The 18414-nt window shown below is 48.0% G+C and overlaps 1 protein-coding gene across 4 annotated transcripts in view; it reads right to left on the bottom strand.

Moving 5' to 3' along the window:
- Positions 1–18414, bottom strand: part of GALNT16 (polypeptide N-acetylgalactosaminyltransferase 16) — a 100202-nt gene that overhangs the window by 27204 nt on the left and 54584 nt on the right. For 3 of the 4 annotated variants that reach the window (XM_029239626.1, XM_029239629.1, XM_029239627.1), the window contains exons 2-3: positions 2335–2492; positions 662–760 (exon numbers count right to left, since the gene is read on the bottom strand). In XM_029239626.1, the coding sequence (XP_029095459.1) occupies positions 662–760; positions 2335–2492 (257 nt within the window). Of the gene's footprint in view, positions 1–661; positions 761–1383; positions 1531–2334; positions 2493–18414 lie in introns of those variants that run through there. The other variant, XM_029239630.1, reaches the window with a different exon arrangement.

The following is an 18414-nucleotide window of genomic DNA, read 5'->3' as shown; positions in this document are numbered from 1 at the left end:
TTTTTTTTTTTTTTTTTTTTTTTTGCGGTACGCGGGCCTCTCACTGTGGTGGCCTCTCCCGTTGCGGAGCACAGGCTCCAGACGCGCAGGCTCAGCGGCCACGGCTCACGGGCCCAGCCGCTCCGCGGCATGTGGGATCTTCCCAGACCGGGGCACGAACCCGCGTCCCCTGCACCGGCAGGCGGACTCTCCACCACTGCGCCACCAGGGAAGCCCCTGAATCCTATTCTTATCTAAGTTCATTAAGAAATGAGGCGAGTAGAAGTCAGACGTGACCACGGGCCAAGCTGAAGAGAACAGGAGGGGCACCGCTCTCTGAATCGCTGACAGGTGCCTACTGGGCTGGCATCCATCCACCTGAGGCCTCACGTCTGTCCCCACCACCCTGGGCCCCTGACCCCTGCATTTCTGCCTGAGTCCTGGGGACCTGACCTTGTGTTTGTGCATCTTGCTAACAGTTGGACTTCTTGGGTCTCCCTGACCCTGATGCACCAGCCTCAGCCTCTCAGAAGGGCAGAACCCCCCCTGCCAGTGCCCGCTGGTCTTCACGCCATCTGGCCACAGCACCCAGTCTCAGTGTTCTCCCCTGCCAGGGCCCAGCAGATCCCCAAGGCCTGGGGGATCAGCACCACGGAGATGAAAGGTCCAAGGTGGGGCTTACCTTTTCACCGTGCGCAGGAGGGTAGAGCGGGCTTCGTTGTGGAAGGTGATGATGACGCTGGTGGCCGGCAAGTCCGACGAATAGGACACGGATGGGCAACTGAGAAGAGAGCAGAGAGGTCAGAGGGCAGCTGTGAGAGTGATCTCAGGGCAGGCTTAAGCTTCTCTTTGGCTGGCCTGCTGCCCCCTGAAGCCAGGCGTGGGCCCTGGGCCTCCACACCCATGCACACCCCACTCAGGCCGCCCAGCCTGGAGTCCTTGGAGGGAAGCACAGGTTGGGGGACCTTCCCAGGCCTGGATGCTCTTTACAAAAGACCTAGAGCACTCGGAGCCCCACAGTCACTGAAGTGTTGAGGAGGGATCGACGTGTATAGGCACCACACAGGCCCCAGGATCAAGCCCCGGACCAACAGACAGAACTCCCTGCCCGATGGGGCAGCCAAGAGAGACAGAATGGTGGAGGGGAGAAGAGGGAAAATGGCCTCTCTTTGTCTCTGACGCCCTGTAGCTTCTTCTTTCGGATGTAGCGGCTCCTGACATCTGGTGGGATCTGGAGAGGAATCGTTCCCATCCCGTCCTCCCGTGAATTCCTCCCTCTCGCTGCCACCATTAACAGCCACCTGGTGACACCAGGCAGGGGAGCAGCCCCACTCTTCCCATGGGCCCTGGGACACCTAGGGGAAACCGAGTCTCTGAGGAGACACCAAAGGCACTTCCCCCTACCTCACTCCCTCGCCCAGCAGCTCTGCGCTCCGCCTTCTCCAGACACCACATTTTGGGCCCATTGGCTTCCCCATGCTCAGAAAAGGGAATTAAAATGATCCATCCCTGCCAGGCTTCATCCTTGTCGGTTCTGCAAATGCTTCTGTGAATGCATTTATTGGTGCTCCTGGGGCCATGGCGGGAAGGCAGCCGCAGTGCTAGTTTTCATGGCAATCTTCTTTATTACAATTGCTCTCTGACTATTCCAGTGGTGACTGTTTTTTCATTATGGCAATAGGAGAGATTGAAGGTGGAGACCCGTATCCTCCAGACAGGACACTACAAGGGCCTGAACGAGGGAGGGGGCTGATGACTTGCCCGCTCACACTGAGCAGAGTCCGAGCTGGGATCAGCATGGAAGGTGTCCTTGATCCTGGTCTAGGGCCTCTCCCACCTACCACTCTGGGAGAACAAAGAGCAAAAGACTGCCGAGCATTTCTGGGAGTTGCTGAGGAAGTGGCGGCAGTGGGGCAGGAAGAGAGGAAGGAAAGGGATACCAGTGGGGCGGTGCACAGCGCTCTACTCTTTGCACAGTGCAGGCAGGGCTGGCGGCCCCTCTTCACCTCAGACATCACCAGATGGGCACCAAGAACGCCAGGCTAGCCCACCCCCTTCAGACCTCCCCGTGGTCCCCTAGCAGGTCACCCTTGCTGGGATTCCAGCCTGAGGTATTTAGGGGCCTCTCTGGCCTCGCTGGGAAGTCTCTTTGGACCTCTCAGGCTCTCAGGAGGTCAATGAAATAAAGGTGGGTCAGGAAAACGACAGATGGTAAGGGTTTGAATGTCTCAATAGCTGGACCGAGTCTGAGGAAATCTTCCTCATTTCTTAAATCCACATGACTGAAAGAAAAGCCAACTGGTGCTGGCCCTTCCCTCCACCTTTCTTTCTCCACCGGCACAATGGAGGCCACACCTGTAATGGCGGGTGTCCCGGATGGGCCGGTCAGGGCTCAGCTTGTCGCTCTCCAGCTGGTTGAAGGCATGCTGTCTGTAGGGGTCCTCTCCAGGCTTCAGCTGCTTGGCTGCCAGGTACGCCTTCTCATCAAAGCCTTTCGAGGGTGTTCCTGTCACCTGAGACAAAGGTCAGCATCAGAGGGGCCACAGGCAAGAGGAGAAAGTAGCCACTGTGTGGTAAGCACTTACGGCACGGTAGGACCCAACTGCATTACCTCATTTGCACCGGTGAGCAGGAGATCGTTATTTCCCCCACTGTACAGATGAGGAAACTGAGGCTCGTGACGGTACCCCCCTGTGTGGGGGCAGGGAGTACATGGGAACTCTCCATACCTTCCGCTGAACTTTGTGCACCTAAAACTGCTCTTAAATAATAAAACCTATTAATAAAAAAGCTCAAGGTCAGAGCTAGTGACTCACAGGTTTCTGGAGTCAAAATGGTTGTTCTGACTCTGAAGCCCACACTCTTGACCAGGGCTCTTCGCTGGATATGGAGATGGTGACACCTGGAGGGCACCTGACCCCCAAGATGAGGTGTCCTGAGAGGTCACCAAGCAACCTGCAGAATGACAGTCTCCTAGGGATAAACCTGGGCCTGACACTGGGCTAGGCATGAAGGAGGGGCCTGATCAGTAAAACATCCAACGCTGGGACAAGATGCTGCCCAGAGAACCACCTGTGAGGTCAGGTGGGCCCTCACAGGCTAATGCCAGAGCTGCTAGGATGCAAACGCACGGGCAGTGATGCATCTTCTCTGGGACTTGTGTTTGCTGCTGAAATAGCTCACGTCAGACCTCCCGGGCAGCCTGGTTTTAAGTGCTGGGGAGTGATGGATGACAGATGCCATGGCCCAGCCTCCCTCCTCTTAGCCACACCCTGCTTTGTGCTCCCAAAGTCCCCCCATGAAAGACACTGGGGAAAGATACATCTGAGACGCATGGATGAGTGGATGGATCCTGACATCTCATTATCTGAAACACACTGCCAGCCGGATGTTGCCTGGAAATATCATCAACGGTGAGTGCATCTCGACTCCACCCCTTCCACTTGACCAGCAGCCCGGGCAGGAGCTGTGAGCCCACAGGGGCAGCAGGAAGGCGAGTGAGAGTTGTCCAGGCACAGAACCCCTGCATGAGAACTCCATCACAGGCCTAGTCTCTAGAAGGACAGTCCCAAGAAGACAGCTCGACCTGTGGAGAGGAGATGGATGTGTTGGGTGATCCACCAGCAGCCCAGGGCCTCCACATTCCCCTGAGAGCCTAGCTCCCAGCCTCATGGGACAGGAATGCAAAGGTTCCGGGGAGTGCCTGTCTCCTAGGGCTGCCTCTCTGTAGTGTTCATGCCTCCTAGGAACCAGTCCCTGAGCTCCCTGAGGTCACAGCCAGTGAGGGAGGTTTCGTCATGTGTACTGGGCCCAGCCCTGTGTCACACACATACTCAGGAGGGTGACAACAGCTGCACTGCCGCACTGTGATATTTTTATTTGGTGCCATGCCGGGGACTGGACAGATGGGTCAGTGTCCCCATAGACTCACAATCCATTGCAGGAAAGAGAGAATGAGTGGAAGGAGGGGATTGGTTCAAGATGGTGGAGTAGAAGGACATGCTCTCACTCCCTCATGTGAGAGCACCAGAATCACAACCAACTGCTGAAAAATCATCGACAGGAAGACACTGGAACTCACCAGAAAAGATACTCCACATCCAAAGACAAAGGGGAAGTCACAATGAGACGGTAGGAGGGGCGCAATCACAATAAAATCAAATCCCGTAACTGCTGGGTGAGTGACTCACAAACTGGAGAACACTTATACCACACAATTCCACCCACGAGAGTAAAGGTTCTGAGCCCCACGTCAGGCTTCCCAACCTGGGGGTTCAGCAACGGGAGGAGGAATTCCTAGAGAATCAGACTTTGAAGCCTAGTGGGAATTGATTGCAGCACTTCGACAGGATGGGGAAACAGAGACTCCACTCGTGGAGGGCACACACAAAGTAGTGTGCGCATCGGGACCCAGGGGAAGGAGCAGTGACCCCATAGGAGACTGAACCAGACCTACCTGCTAGTGTAGGAGGGTCTCCTGCAGAGGCGGGGGTGGCTGTGTCTCACTGTGAGGACAAGGACACTGGCAGCAGAAGGTCTGGGAAGTACTCCTTGGCGTGAGCCCTCCCAGAGTCCGCCATTAGCCCCACCAAAGAGCCAGGTAGGCTCCAGTGTTGGGTGGCCTCAGGCCAAACAACCAACAGGGAGGGAAACAAGCCCCACCCATCAGCAAATAAACGGATTAAAGTTTTACTGAGCTCTGCCCACCAGAGCAACAGCCAGCTCTACCCACCACCAGTCCCTCGCATCAGGAAACTTGCACAAGCCTCTTAGATAGCCTCATCCACCAGAAGGCACAGAGCAGAAGCAAGAAGAACTACAATCCTGCAGCCTGTGGAACAAAAACCACATTCACAGAAAGATAGACAAGATGAAAAGGCAGAGGACTATGTACCAGATGAAGGAACAAGATACAACCCCAGAAAAACAACTAAGTGAAGTGGAGATAGGTAACCTTCCAGAAAAAGAATTCAGAATAATGACAGTGAAGCTGATCCAGGACCTCAGAAGAAGAATGGAGGCAAATATCGGGAAGATGTAAGACATGTTTAACAAAGACCTAGAAGAATTAAAGAACAAACAAACAGAGATGAACAATACAATAACTGAAATGAAAAACACACTAGATGGAATCAACAGCAGAATAACTGAGGCAGAAGAACAGATAAGTGACCTGGAAGAGAGAATGGTGGAATTCACAGCCACGGAACAGAATAAAGAGAAAACAATGAAAAGAAATGAAGACAGCCTAAGAGATCTCTGGGACAACATTAAACGCAACAACATTTGCATTATAGGGGTCCCAGAAGGAGAAGAGAGAGAGATAGGACCTGAGAAAATATTTGAAGAGATTATAGTCGAAAACTTCCCTAACATGGGAAACGAAATAGCCACACAAGTCCAGGAAGCACAGAGAGTCCCAGACAGGATAAACCCAAGGAGAAACATGCCAAGACACATAGTAATCAAATTGGCAAAAATTAAAGACCAAGAAAAATTATTGAAAGCAGCAAGAGAAAAACAACAAATAACATACAAGGGAACTCCCATAAGGTTAACAGCTGATTTCTCAGCAGAAACTCTACAAGCCAGAAGGGAATGGCATGACATATTTAAAGTGATGAAAGGGAAGAACCTACAACCAAGATTGCTCTACCCAGCAAGGATCTCATTCAGATTCTACGGAGAAATCAAAGCTTTACATACAAGCAAAAGCTAAGAGAATTCAGCACCACAAAACCAGCTCTACAACAAATGCTAAAGGAACTTCTCTAAGTAGGAAACACAAGAGAAGAAAAGGACCTACAAAAAGAAACCCATAACAATTAAGAAAATGGTCATAGGAACATACATATCAATAATAACCTTAAAAGTGAATGGATTAAGTGCTCCAACCAAAAGACTGAGGCTCCCTGAATGGATACAAAAACAACACCCATATATATGCTGTCTACAAGAGACCCACTTCAGACCTAGGGACACATACAGACTGAAAATGAGGAGATGGAAAACGATATTCCATGCAGATGGAAATCAAAAGAAAGCTGGAGTAGCAATACTCATATCAGATAAAATAGACTTTAAAATAAACAATGTTACAAGAGATAAGGCAGGACACTATATAATGAGCAAGGGATCAATCCAAGAAGAAGATATAACAATTATAAATCTATATGCACCCAACATAGGAGCACCTCAATACATAAGGCAACTGCTAACAGCTATAAAAGAGGAAATCAACAGTAACAGAATAATAGTGGGGGACCTTTAACACCTCACTTACACCAATGGACAGATCATCCAAACAGAAAATTAATAGGGAAACACAAGCTTTAAATGACACAATAGACCAGATAGATTTAATTGATGTTTATAGGACATTCCATCCAAATACAGCAGATTACACTTCCTTCTCAATTGCACACGGAATATTCTCCAGGATAGATCACATCCTGGGTCACAAATCAAGCCTCAGTAAATTTAACAAAATTGAAATCATATCAAGCATCTTTTCTGACCACAATGCTATGTGATTAGAAATCAATTACAGGGAAAAAAACATAGTAAACACAAACACATGGAGGCTAAACAATACGTTACTAAATAACCAAGAGATCACTGAAGAAATCAAAGAGGAAATCAAAAAATACCTAGAGACCAATGACAATGAAAACACGATGATCCAAAACCTACGGGATGCAGCAAACGCAGTTCTAAGAGGGAAGTTTATAGCAAGACAAGCCTACCTCAAGAAACAAGAAAAATCTCAAATAAACAATCTAACCTTACACCTAAAGTAACTAGAGAAAGAAGAACAAACAAAACCCAAAGTTAACATAGGAAAGAAATCATGAATATCAGAGCAGATATAAATGAAATAGAAACAAAGGAAACAATAGCAAAGATCAATAAAACTAAAAGCTGGTTCTTTGAGAAGATAAACAAAATTGATAAACCATTAGCCAGACTCATCAAGAAAAAGAGGGAGAGCACTCAAATCAAGAAAATTAGAAATGAAAAAGAAGTTACAACAGACACCGCGAAATACAAAGCATATTAAGAGACTACTACAAGCAACTCGATGCCAATAAAATGGGCAACCTGGAAGAAATGGACAAATTTTCAGAAAGGTATAACCTTCCAAGACTGAACCAGGAAGAAATAGAAAATCTGAACAGACAAATCACAAGTAATGAAATTGAAACAGTGATTTAAAATCTTCCAACAAACAAAAGTCCAGGACCAGATGGCTTCACAGGTGAATTCTATCAAACATTTAGAGAAGAGCTAACACCCATCCTTCTCAAACTCTTCCAAAACATTGCAGAGGAAGGAACACTCCCAAACTCATTCTATGAGGCCACCATCACCCTGATACCAAAACCAGACAAAGATACTAGAGAAAAAGACAATCACAGACCAATATCACTGATTAATATATATGCAAAAATCCTCAACAAAATACTAGCAAACAGAATCCAACAACACATTAAAAGGATCATACACCATGAGCAAGTGGGATTTATCCCAGGGATGCAAGGATTCTTCTATATATGCAAATCAATCAAAGTAATACACCATATTAACAAATTGAAGAAGAAAAACCATATGATCATCTCAATAGATGCAGAAAAAGCTTTTGACAAAATTCAACACCCAGTTATGATAAAAACTCTCTAGAAAGTGGGCATACAGGGAACCTACCTCAACATAATAAAGGCCGTATAAGACAAACATCATTCTCAATGGTGAAAAACTGAAAGCATTTCCTCTAAGATCAGGAACAAGACAAGGATGTCCACTCTCACCACTATTATTCAACATAGTTTTGGAAGTCCTAGCCACGGCAATCAGAGAAGAAAAAGAAATAAAAGGAATACAAATTGGAAAAGAAGAAGTTAAACTGTCACTGTTGGCAGATGACATGATACTATGCATAGAGAATCCTAAAGATGCCACCAGAAAACTAGAGCTAGAAAACTAGAAACTAGAGCTAATCAATGAATCTGGTAAAGTTGCAGGATACAATATTACTGCACAGAAATCTCTTGCATTCCTATACACTAATGATGAAAAATCTGAAAGAGAAATTAAGGAAACACTTCCATTTAGCATTGCAACAAAAAGAATAAAATACCTAGGAGTAAACCTACCTAGGGAGACAGAAGACCTGTATGCAGAAAACTATAAGACACTGATGAAAGAAATTAAAGATGATACAAACAGATGGAGAGATATACCATGTTCTTGGATAGGAAGAATCAATATCGGGAAAATGACTATACTACCCAAAGCAATCTACAGATTCAATGCAATCCCTATCAAATTACCAATGGCATTTCTTTTTTTTTTTTTTGTGGTACGCGGGCCTCTCACTGTTGTGGCCTCTCCCGTTGCGGAGCACAGGCTCTGGATGCGCAGGCTCAGCAGCATGGCCCACAGGCCCAGCCGCTCCGCGGCATGTGGGATCTTCCCGGACCGGGGCACGAACCCATGTCCCCTGTATCGGCAGGTAGACTCTCAACCACTCACCACCAGGGAAGCCCACCAATGGCATTGTTTTACAAAACTGGAACAAAAAATCTTAAAATTTGTATGGAGACACAAAAGACCCCGAATAGCCAAAGCAGTCTTGAGGGAAAAAAACGGAGCTGGAGGAATCAGACTCCCTGACTTTAGACTATACTACAAAGCTATAGTAATCAAGACAATATGGTACTGGCACAAAAACAGAAATATAGGTCAATGGAACAGGAAAGAAAGCCCAGAGATAAACCCACACATCTACGGTCAACTAATCTATGACAAAGGAGGCAAGGATATACAATGGAGAAAAGACAGTCTCTTCAATAATTGGTGCTGGGAAAACTGGACAGCTACATGTAAAAGAATGAAATTAGAACACTCCCTAACACCATACAGAAAAATAAACTCAAAATGGATTAGAGACCTAAATGTAAGACCAGCCACTATAAAACTCTTAGAGGAAAACATACAAAGAACACTCTTTGACATAAATCACAGCAAGATCTTTTTTGACCCAGCTTCTAGAGTAATGGAAACAAAAATAAACAAATGGGACCTAATGAAACTTAAAAGCTTTTGCAAAGCAACAGAAACTACAAACAAGACGAGAAGACAACCCTCAGAATGGGAGAAAATATTTGCAAGCGAATCAATGGACAAAGGATTAATCTCCAAAATATATAAACAGCTCATGCAGCTCATATTAACAAAACAGACAACTGAATCCAAAAATGGGCAGAAGACCTAAATAGACATTTCTCCAAAGAAGACATACAGATGGCCAAGAAGCACATGAAAAGCTGCTCAACATCACTAATTAGTAGAGAAATGCAAATCAAATCTACACTGAGGTATCACCTCACACCAGTTAGAATGGGCATCATCAGAAAATCTACAAACAACAAATGCTGGAGAGGGTGTGGAGAAAAGGGAACCCTCTTGCACTGTTGGTGGGAATGTAAATTGATACAGCCACTGTGGAGAACAGTATGGAGGTTCCTGAAAAAACTGAAAATAGAATTACCATATGACCCAGCAATTCCACTACTGGGCGTATACCCAGAGAAAACTATAATTCAAAAAGACACATGCACCCCAATGTTCACTGCAGCACTATTTACAATAGCCAGGTCATGGAAGCAACCTAAATGCCCACCGACAGACGAATGGATAAAGAAGATGTGGCACATATATACAATGGAATATTACTCAGCCATAAAAAAGGGACAAAACTGGGTCATTTGTAGAGATGTGGATGGATCTAGAGACTGTCATACAGAGTGAAGTAAGCCAGAAAGAGAAAAACAAATATCGTATATTAACTCATATATGTGGAACCTAGAAAAATGGTACAGATGAACTGGTTTGCAGGGCAGAAATTGAGACACAGATGCAGAGAACCAAAGTATGGACACTGAGGGGGGAAAGTGGCAGGGGGTGTTGGTGGTGGGATGAATTGGGAGATTAGGGTTGACATATATACACTAATGTGTATAAAATGGATAACTAATAAGAACCTGCTGTATAAAAAAATAAATAAAATAAAATTCAAAAAAGAAAAAGGTAAGGACATCTAAAAAAATAAATAGAGAGAAGGAGTGAAGGAAGGAGGGAGAGGGGAGGAGAGAGAGAAGGAGTGAAGGAAGGAGGGAGAGGGGAGGAGAGAGAGAGGAAGAAGGTTCTGGCTTGAACCCTGGATTGCTAGAAGGACCCAAGCTGTTAACTGTGAGAGTGAGGATGAGGGATGAGGGTTCCTTTGTGCCCTTTCCACCAGAGAAAAGAGTGGGTGCCAACTCTGCCCCCCACTTCCACCCAGCGCAGGATCAGGCAAATGGAAAGCGGCCTCCAGCTGATGGTGGAGGAGCTAAAACAAGAAAAAAAATTGCAGAAGCTCCCAAAGGGAGAGCATGCCAATGAATTACCCCGCCAGTCAACTGAGAGAAATAACCATGCTTATTTATTTAGGACTTATGGCCACGCTGTGGGCTCAGGAAACCTCTTAGCTCTCAACCCACACTCACCCATTGCCCAGTAAACATTGATCGAGAGCCACCAGCTACCGGGTACTGGGACACCCTTCTGCAAGTTCCAAGGATCACCTGATCATTCATTCGTTTGTTTACAGAGGCTTGACTCCACTTGCTCATTCATTCATCCGCCCATTCATTCAGCAAAACTCCGCTGAGCACCACCTATGTGCCAGGAAGGGGAAGGAACGGTTCTGACACTGTCCCCATCCCCAGCCTGCTGCCTTCCTGCGCCTCATTCAAAGCCTCTTCAGGGCCACAGAGAAGGCTGTGGAAAAGCATCTCTAGAGAAGTTCCTCTCAGGACCTCAAAACTGAGCTAGACATCCTCAAAGATGTGTCTGCTTCTCCCTTCCTCAGACCCATAGCCTCTGATGGTCTAACCCTTCTCCGAGGTTAGACCCTTCACCTGTGACACACCTTGTGAAGAAGGGCACAAGGGTCTGCTCCCTCCCAGAGGTCTCAGCTCTGCTTTCACGTTGACCCAGCATCCCCGGCGTTTAGAGCTGAAACATCAGTTGGCCCTGCATCAGCCGAGTGGAGGCGATACCGAGGCAGGATAGGATGCGGCCCCTCTATCCAGTCCCTCTCTGGCCTCACCCCAGTCACTGCCCTGAGCTCTTCTACCTGATATCTATCCACACACCCACACCACAGCTCATTTCCCTCCAGTTCTTGAACTCTCCTTTCCCTTTGGCTCTGGTCTTTGATTCTGAGACTTCCAGGCCTTTGAGTGTCCCGGTGGCTACCTCTAACTCAATGCCTCAAAATGAATTCTTCATCCATCCCCAAAGCAGTTGCTTCTTCTGTGCTGCCTGTTGCAGAGGTGGGCAGTCCCACCCCGCTGGTCCTCCGGGTGACAAATCCAGGGGTCACCCCTAGTGCCCTCCCCCATGCGCCACAGCCTGAAGCAGACCCCTGCCCTGGGTCTCACAGGCAGTGTCCTATGCACATGCCACTAGTGTTAAATCAACAGATTATTTACTGAAAGTCTAGTCTGTGCAGACACTGTGCAAGAAGCTGGCAGAATGAAAATAAACAAAAAGTATGGCCCCCAGAAAAGGAATCTAGGAATCTAGGTCACTCCCTTTTCCTCCCCCATCCCATGCCAGGCATGGCCATGGAGGATCATGAAGAAACCTCCACTCTCAAACTCAGATCACGGGTAGCTGGAGAACTGGCCATGGAACCTCGCCCACCCCACCCCGGCTGGGGCAGGAGCCCGGTGATGGCACAGGCACCAGGCACTGGTGGCCAGTGAATGCCGCCTCCCTGCTCCCCTCTTCCAAAGGGGAAGTGTGTTGTGCTATCCTGTTCTCCCAGCCACACTGCTTACTAAGTATATCGGTGAGGGGTAAATACATCCTTTGGCTCTAGGCTGCGGGACCATAAGGAGATATATCTGGATCAGCCTGAGAGACCCAAGATCCTGGGCTTGGAGCCAGTCAGAGCCACTGGATAGGAGGACTCGCACTGCTGTCCTTTCTGGAGGGGGTGAGGGCATTTGGGGCTGTCTGTGGGATTCTTATACCACATGGCACTGACATCTGTGCTTTACCTCCCTTTCTTTTCCACTAGCGAGCTCCTAGCACCTGGCACATAGTAGGTATTGAGATGTTTACTGAATAAAGGAATGAATGAGGGAGTGAATGAAGGAATGGATACCTAGACAGTGTCCCTGCTCTCACCTAACTTATAATCAAGTGGGGAGAAAACCACAGCGGACAAATGGGATCCTCTGACACCACACATGACTTCCGGTGGCTTTCACTCTCCCTCAGGGCACAAGCCCCAGAGCTCACAGTGGCCCAGGAGCAGATGCCCTGTCACCTCGCTGGACTCAGCTTCTACTGTTGCCCCTGCCTAGCTCTGCTCCAGCCACACTGGCCTCCTGAGGTTCCTTGAGCCTCCCAGCACCTTCTCCTTAGCCCCTTTATTCCTTCTGCTTCCTTTCTGGAAGGCTTTTCTCCCAGTTGTCTGCATGGCTCCCTCCTTCACCCCCTGCAGGGCTCTGCTCAAACCTGGCTCCTCTGTGAGCCTTCCCCAGCCACCATCTGTGAAACTGTGGCCTCAGCGCCACCCTCGCCTTCCCCATCCTCCCGCCTGCTTTGGCTTTCCTTATAGCACGTAGCGTCATCGGATGTTCAATGTGCACTTTTGTTATTAATGTTATCTTTTTGACTCCTTCTTCCTACAAGAATATAAGCTTCACCAGGGCAGGGATTGTCTGTTTTGTTTAATGCTGGATCCCAAAGCCCAGAACAGTGCCCCATGGGACTGGAAAACAATGGCTAATGAGTATGTGAGTGATGAGCTGTCATGCCGGCAAGCATCTCGCCCCCCCCCCTTCCCCGCCTCCCCACACTCAGCTCACACACACTTGGGAGTTGAAGTGGACCAAGAAGGTGAGGGTAGCTTTGCTCATCTTAGGGACCTCCTCACTTACATGCTTCTGGCAGGGCTGTTAATCACTGTCTTCCCATCCCACCAACACCTCAATCACCACCGTGGGGTGGGCACAAGACCCAGGCTAGAGTGATCTTGTCACTGCTCTCCCAGACGCAGGGGACTGGTTCAGGAACGGTCATTTGACTCAATTGGGGCCAATCAGAATCCACCCTGAGACTTTTCTATAAACTGAGCTCTTTTTGTCAGCACTGGTCAGCTTGGGAGGCGAGCGTCTTCCTGCCCCTCACATGGAGAAATCTTGTCTGGAGAATGAAACCAAGAAGAAAGAATCACAGCCAAGAGATGGAAAGAAAGAGCTCTAATGATTTTGTTTGGGGTCCCTGGAGCCAATTATATCTGATCCAAGTTCACTTTGGGGTTTTTCTATCTCTCTATACACCTATCTGTCTTTTTTTTTTCCTCTTGAACTAGTTTGAGTTGGCTGTTCTTCTCTCATAACCAAAAGTTCTGAGATGTCAGTCCTTCGGTCCTTTCAATGAAAAGCAAGCCATTCTCCAGAAGTAAGAAACAAAAATCAAAACCAAAAACCCACAAATGAGCCACCAATGGCAATGACACAGTGTGGGTGAAAGCCATCCATGCCAAGATTTTCAGGCTGTTCTCTGGCATCTGGCCCAGGGACTTGAGCCCAGAGCCGGGTGAGGCATTCCTAGCCTTGTCCAGCAGGCAGAGCTGTGGCCAGGCTTTGGGAAGGGCGGGGGGCAGGAGGGCGATCCATCTGGACGACGACTTAAGAGGTCCTTGGGTTGCCATGGTGAGGAACAAGCGTTGGGAAGATGGTGAGTGACAGCCTGATGAGGCTCCCACAGCCCTCCAGCCTCCTGCTGAGAGTTCTTGGTGACGTTTAGGCAGCTGCCTCCTAACCATCACCAGTCTGTCTTTTCAGGAAGTGCCAAATCCAGCACTTCCATGTCCAATAAGGTCAATCACATCTGAAGTTTTTTAAGCTGAAATAATGACTCTGCTTTATAAAATGGGAAGAATTATTTCTCATCTTAGAGACTTTTATCTTCAATCACTTCGATTAAACTTTGAAACCTGCCTGACTTGTATCAGTTTTTTTCCAGCTAGATTTGCTTATTTCTTCTTGACTGCTAAATTTAGGAAACAAACAGCCAAGGGGAAGGTCGAAAATAAGAAAGGACAATATTTTCCAAGTCATTTTCATCAAAAACAGTTCAACCCAAATCTCCAAGCCTTGTAAACTTTCTTTTAACATATACGCACAGGTACCCCTAAATTTCAGATTTAAACAACTCGAACCCCTTCTAAATGACTGCTGCCCAATTTCCTTTTATTGCCAGTAAAACAGGTACCTGCTGGGTTTGCCTTTCACTAAAGTCACTGAAACTGCAAATAAAAAGGCTCTGGTCCTATTTTATGGATGACTCCTGACTTTTTTTTCTGAGTCTGCTTTAAACGCCAAACACCTGGCGAACAAAATGTGATTCCCAACCACTCCTGACTCCCCTAGGACAAAAATTGCATCTGATGCTGTGTCCCAAGTTGAAAGACTGCCATTCATCAGAAGAGCTGGGAAACAGTGCATGAGTCACCATCTCGGAGGGCACAGGCTTGGGTTCCACCTCTCCCAAATGAAAAGGTGGGTCCCCTGGGTCTCCCTGCAAGCTGCTGGGTTCTGCGGAAGCAGCCAACCCCTCTTGGACAGCCAGTGCCCCTGCTCAACCAGACAAGATGCCAGGGGCGGCACCGGGCTGGCAACCTCAGCTTGGGCACAGGCGGAACTCACCTAGGTTACCAAGGGCCTGCCCCAGATATGTCCCCATCTTCCTTTACACATTGCCTCAAAAGTAGTTGTCATAGGGCTTCCCTGGTGGCGCAGTGGTTGAGAGTCCGCCTGCCGATGCAGGGGACACGGGTTCGTGTCCCGGTCCGGGAAGATCCCACATGCCGTGGAGCGGCTGGGCCCGTGAGCCATGGCCGCTGAGCCTGAGCGTCCGGAGCCTGTGCTCCGCAACGGGAGAGGCCACAACAGTGAGAGGCCCACGTACTGCAAAAAAAAAAAAAGTAGTTGTCATAGGGGTTACCAGCCTGGGCTTTGAAATCCCATGGCCCTGGGATAAAACGTCAGTGCTTATTGCTCTCTGGCCTTGGAAAGTCACCTACCCTTTCTGAGCATGCTTCTTCATCTGGAAAATGGGGATTAGGGTGAGGATTAAAGGAGATAATGTAGATAATATATTTAGCACGGTAACTGGCACATAAATTATATATTAATTATCATTAGCTTGCCTGTCTTTTTAGCAGGGACTCTCAACCCTGGCTGTACATTAGAATCACGTGGGAAGATTTTTAACATCCTGACGTCCAAGCCCCACCCAAGACTAATTAAATCAGAATCTCTAGGGGTGGGTCACAAGCATCAGGGGTTCTTAAAGCTCTCCAGGTGCTCCGTGTGCCACCAAGGCTGAGCAGCCGCTTCGAATGGATGCAGGGTGCTGAGCGACGGCTAGTCACGGGCTGCTAAAATCACAGGACCAAGAACGAGGAGGGACCTAGGCCATCTCCGCTGACCCCTTCCCAGGAGCCTCACCGTGAGTCTGGTTTTCTGGCCTCTATTTGTACTGACCCAGAGCTTCACCATCAGCAGAGCCAGCTGCAACTCAGCTAGAGCCTCCAAGGCTACTATAGAAATCCCACCTTGCAACACTTATGCTCACAGGCCTGGGAGGTTCTAGTTCAATTTCGTACCAAGGAGCACAAGGTAGGGGCTGCCTGGGAGGCCCACCTGGAACTTCCAGTTAGATTTCCCACCATGACCTGACTTCTCCAGGGTGCTAATGACGGCACAGCTTTATGATACCAGTGGTCTCACCAAGAAGGAGTTCTAGTGGCTATGGTGATCTCACCAAGAAAGAGAGAGGGCACGTTTCCCATTCTCTTAGATATCTGAGCCAACTAGGATCCTCTATTTAAGGCTGGGACAAGGCATCAGGCCCACTGTTCCAGACCACATGTGCTCAGATCCAGGAAGCTTCCAGGCCCAATCAAGCTCTCTGAGTCTCATTTCCCACTCTCTACCCAGCCCAGAGGCCATGTAGGGATGGAGGGATTCTGAAGGTGGTCCATGCTAGGAATACGTGGTGTGATAGCTCCGTTTCCACCTGCTTATCAGTTTACCCAGCTTGAGTAGAGCATTCCTGGGTCTGTGAAGGGTACTAGATCTCTGCCTGACCCTCCCAGCCACAGCTGCTGCAGACCATGAGGAAAGATTAGGCCTCTTCTAATCTGAACCGATACTGTCTGCTCACTGAGGGCCTACCCTAAGCTGGATGCTATACGAGGTGCTTATTTCTATCTTCAAGTAGTCTTATTGCCAAATAGGTGCTCTTCTCACCCTTATTTTACAGAGGTGGAAACTGAGGCCCAGAGAGGTAAAACAACAAGCCCAAGGTCACACAGCTGCTGAGTGGCTGGGCTGGGACTAGAATTGAGGCGGTCCATCTGGAAAGCCTAAACACAAAGCTACCTCTGTGTGCCTTCAGACTACTCTGGGCCAGATGTGCTTGGCACCCCACTTCCAACTCTGAGTCCCTCAGCTCCACAGCCAGGCCCTGACAAGTGCAGGCCGGAGGCAGTCTCCCTCCTGGGCTCAGGGTTCAGAGCATCAGTTCATGACTCTGATGGAGATCTGCCCAGTGCTGTCATCTCTTGGCCTAACATGAGCATGGAAACACTTCTCTGCTTACAGCTAGAAAGAAGACAGAAAAATGGAAAGTGTAAGAGTTTGTATTACTCAGACCAAAACAGCACATAACCAGATCTCCTCAGGTCAGCCCAGGCCCTGCTTGATCTTTCCAGCCAGGGATGCCTCCAGGGTCCTGGTGACCTTGAGCTGCAGTCACATCAAAAGGGGGACAAAGTTGATTCCCCTTCAGGTTCTTGTCTGCTGGATCGTTATCAATCCCCCAAACGACACTGCCATGCTCTGCGGCTGAGAGAAAGGATGTCAGCGGAAAGAACTGCTGTGACAGCTCTCAGGGCTCCCCAGGCCCAACACACACCCTCTTGGCCAACATACGGTGGGGGTCACCACCCCGTTCTGCTCTAGTCACACAGGTGTAATATGTCAATGTTTGTAAGTTATCGTTGCACTTCTGGTGTTTCATATTCAGAATCTATTGAACTTGAACCTGCCAGATATTAACTGAAAAAAATAAAAGCAATAATGGGCCATGTAACACATAGAACATAAAGAGTCCGACGATGCTGAAGGCGGCAATAGCCTCCCGTCTCAACACTGAGGTCGCGACCAGCTGGGCCAGGATAAAATTCAACCCATTAGCACTCAGCAAGGCCCTGGTCATGGGCTGGGCACCTCAGTTTGTAACACTTTTCAGAACAGAGAGCCAAATCTGTGTAGTGGCTGATGCAGTACATTATTGGCATTGTGGGTCACGTTCAGAAGTACTTTACCTGTGGTTCATGACTAATGTAATTAAACAATTAGGTTAGACCCATCAATGGGATAAAGCATGACAGAGGCAGACTTTTTTTTTTTTCTGGTCACACCATGTGGCTTGTGGGTTCTTAGTTTCCTGACCAGGGATTGAACCCAGGCCCTCAGCAGTAAAAGTGCAGAGTCCTAACCACTGGACCGCCAGGGAATTCCCAAGGCAGACTTTTTTTTTTTTTAACATCTTTATTGGAGTATAATTGCTTTACAATGGTGTGTTAGTTTCTGCTTTATAACAAAGTGAATCAGCTATACATATACATATATCCCCATATCTCCTCCCTCTTGCGTCTCCCTCCCTCCCACCCTCCCTATCCCACCCCTCTAGGCGGTCACAAAGCACGGAGCTGATCTCCCTGTGCTATGTGGCTGCTTCCCACTAGCTATCTATTTTATATTTGGTAGTGTATATATGTCCATGCCACTCTCTCACTTTGTCCCAGCTTACCCTTCCCCCTTCCTATATCCTCAAGTCCATTCTCTAGTAGGTCTGCATCTTTATTCCCGTCTTGCCCCTAGGTTCTTCATGACCATTTTTCTTTTTTAGATTCCATATATATGTGTTAGCATATGGTATTTGTTTTTCTCTTTCTGACTTACTTCACTCTGTATGACAGACTCTAGGTCCATCCACCTCACTACAAATAACTCAATTTCATTTCTTTTTATGGCTGAGTAATATTCCATTGTATATATGTGCCACATCTTCTTTAACAAGGCAGACTTTTAAAATCAGGTTAAACATAAAGAAAAAGGAGGCTGGGAAGGGGAACTGGAAAAAGCAGCCTGCCTCGTGGGCAACTTTCTTCAAGGGCCACCGCTGGGACAGGTACAACTTGTCCCCTCCACAGGACCATGCTCTGGACTCTCACCTCCCCTGCAGCCCAACATTTTATCTAGGTACAATATACAAAGTGGCCATAAAAATCTGGAAACA

The sequence above is a fragment of the Monodon monoceros genome, unplaced genomic scaffold, assembly GCF_005190385.1.
Source record: "Monodon monoceros isolate NGI ecotype Baffin Bay Population unplaced genomic scaffold, NGI_Narwhal_1 Super_Scaffold_21, whole genome shotgun sequence".
In the NCBI taxonomy this organism is placed as follows: domain Eukaryota; kingdom Metazoa; phylum Chordata; class Mammalia; order Artiodactyla; family Monodontidae; genus Monodon; species Monodon monoceros.
Note: the sequence above shows the minus strand (reverse complement) of the source record. Positions and strands in the feature narration are given on the sequence as shown.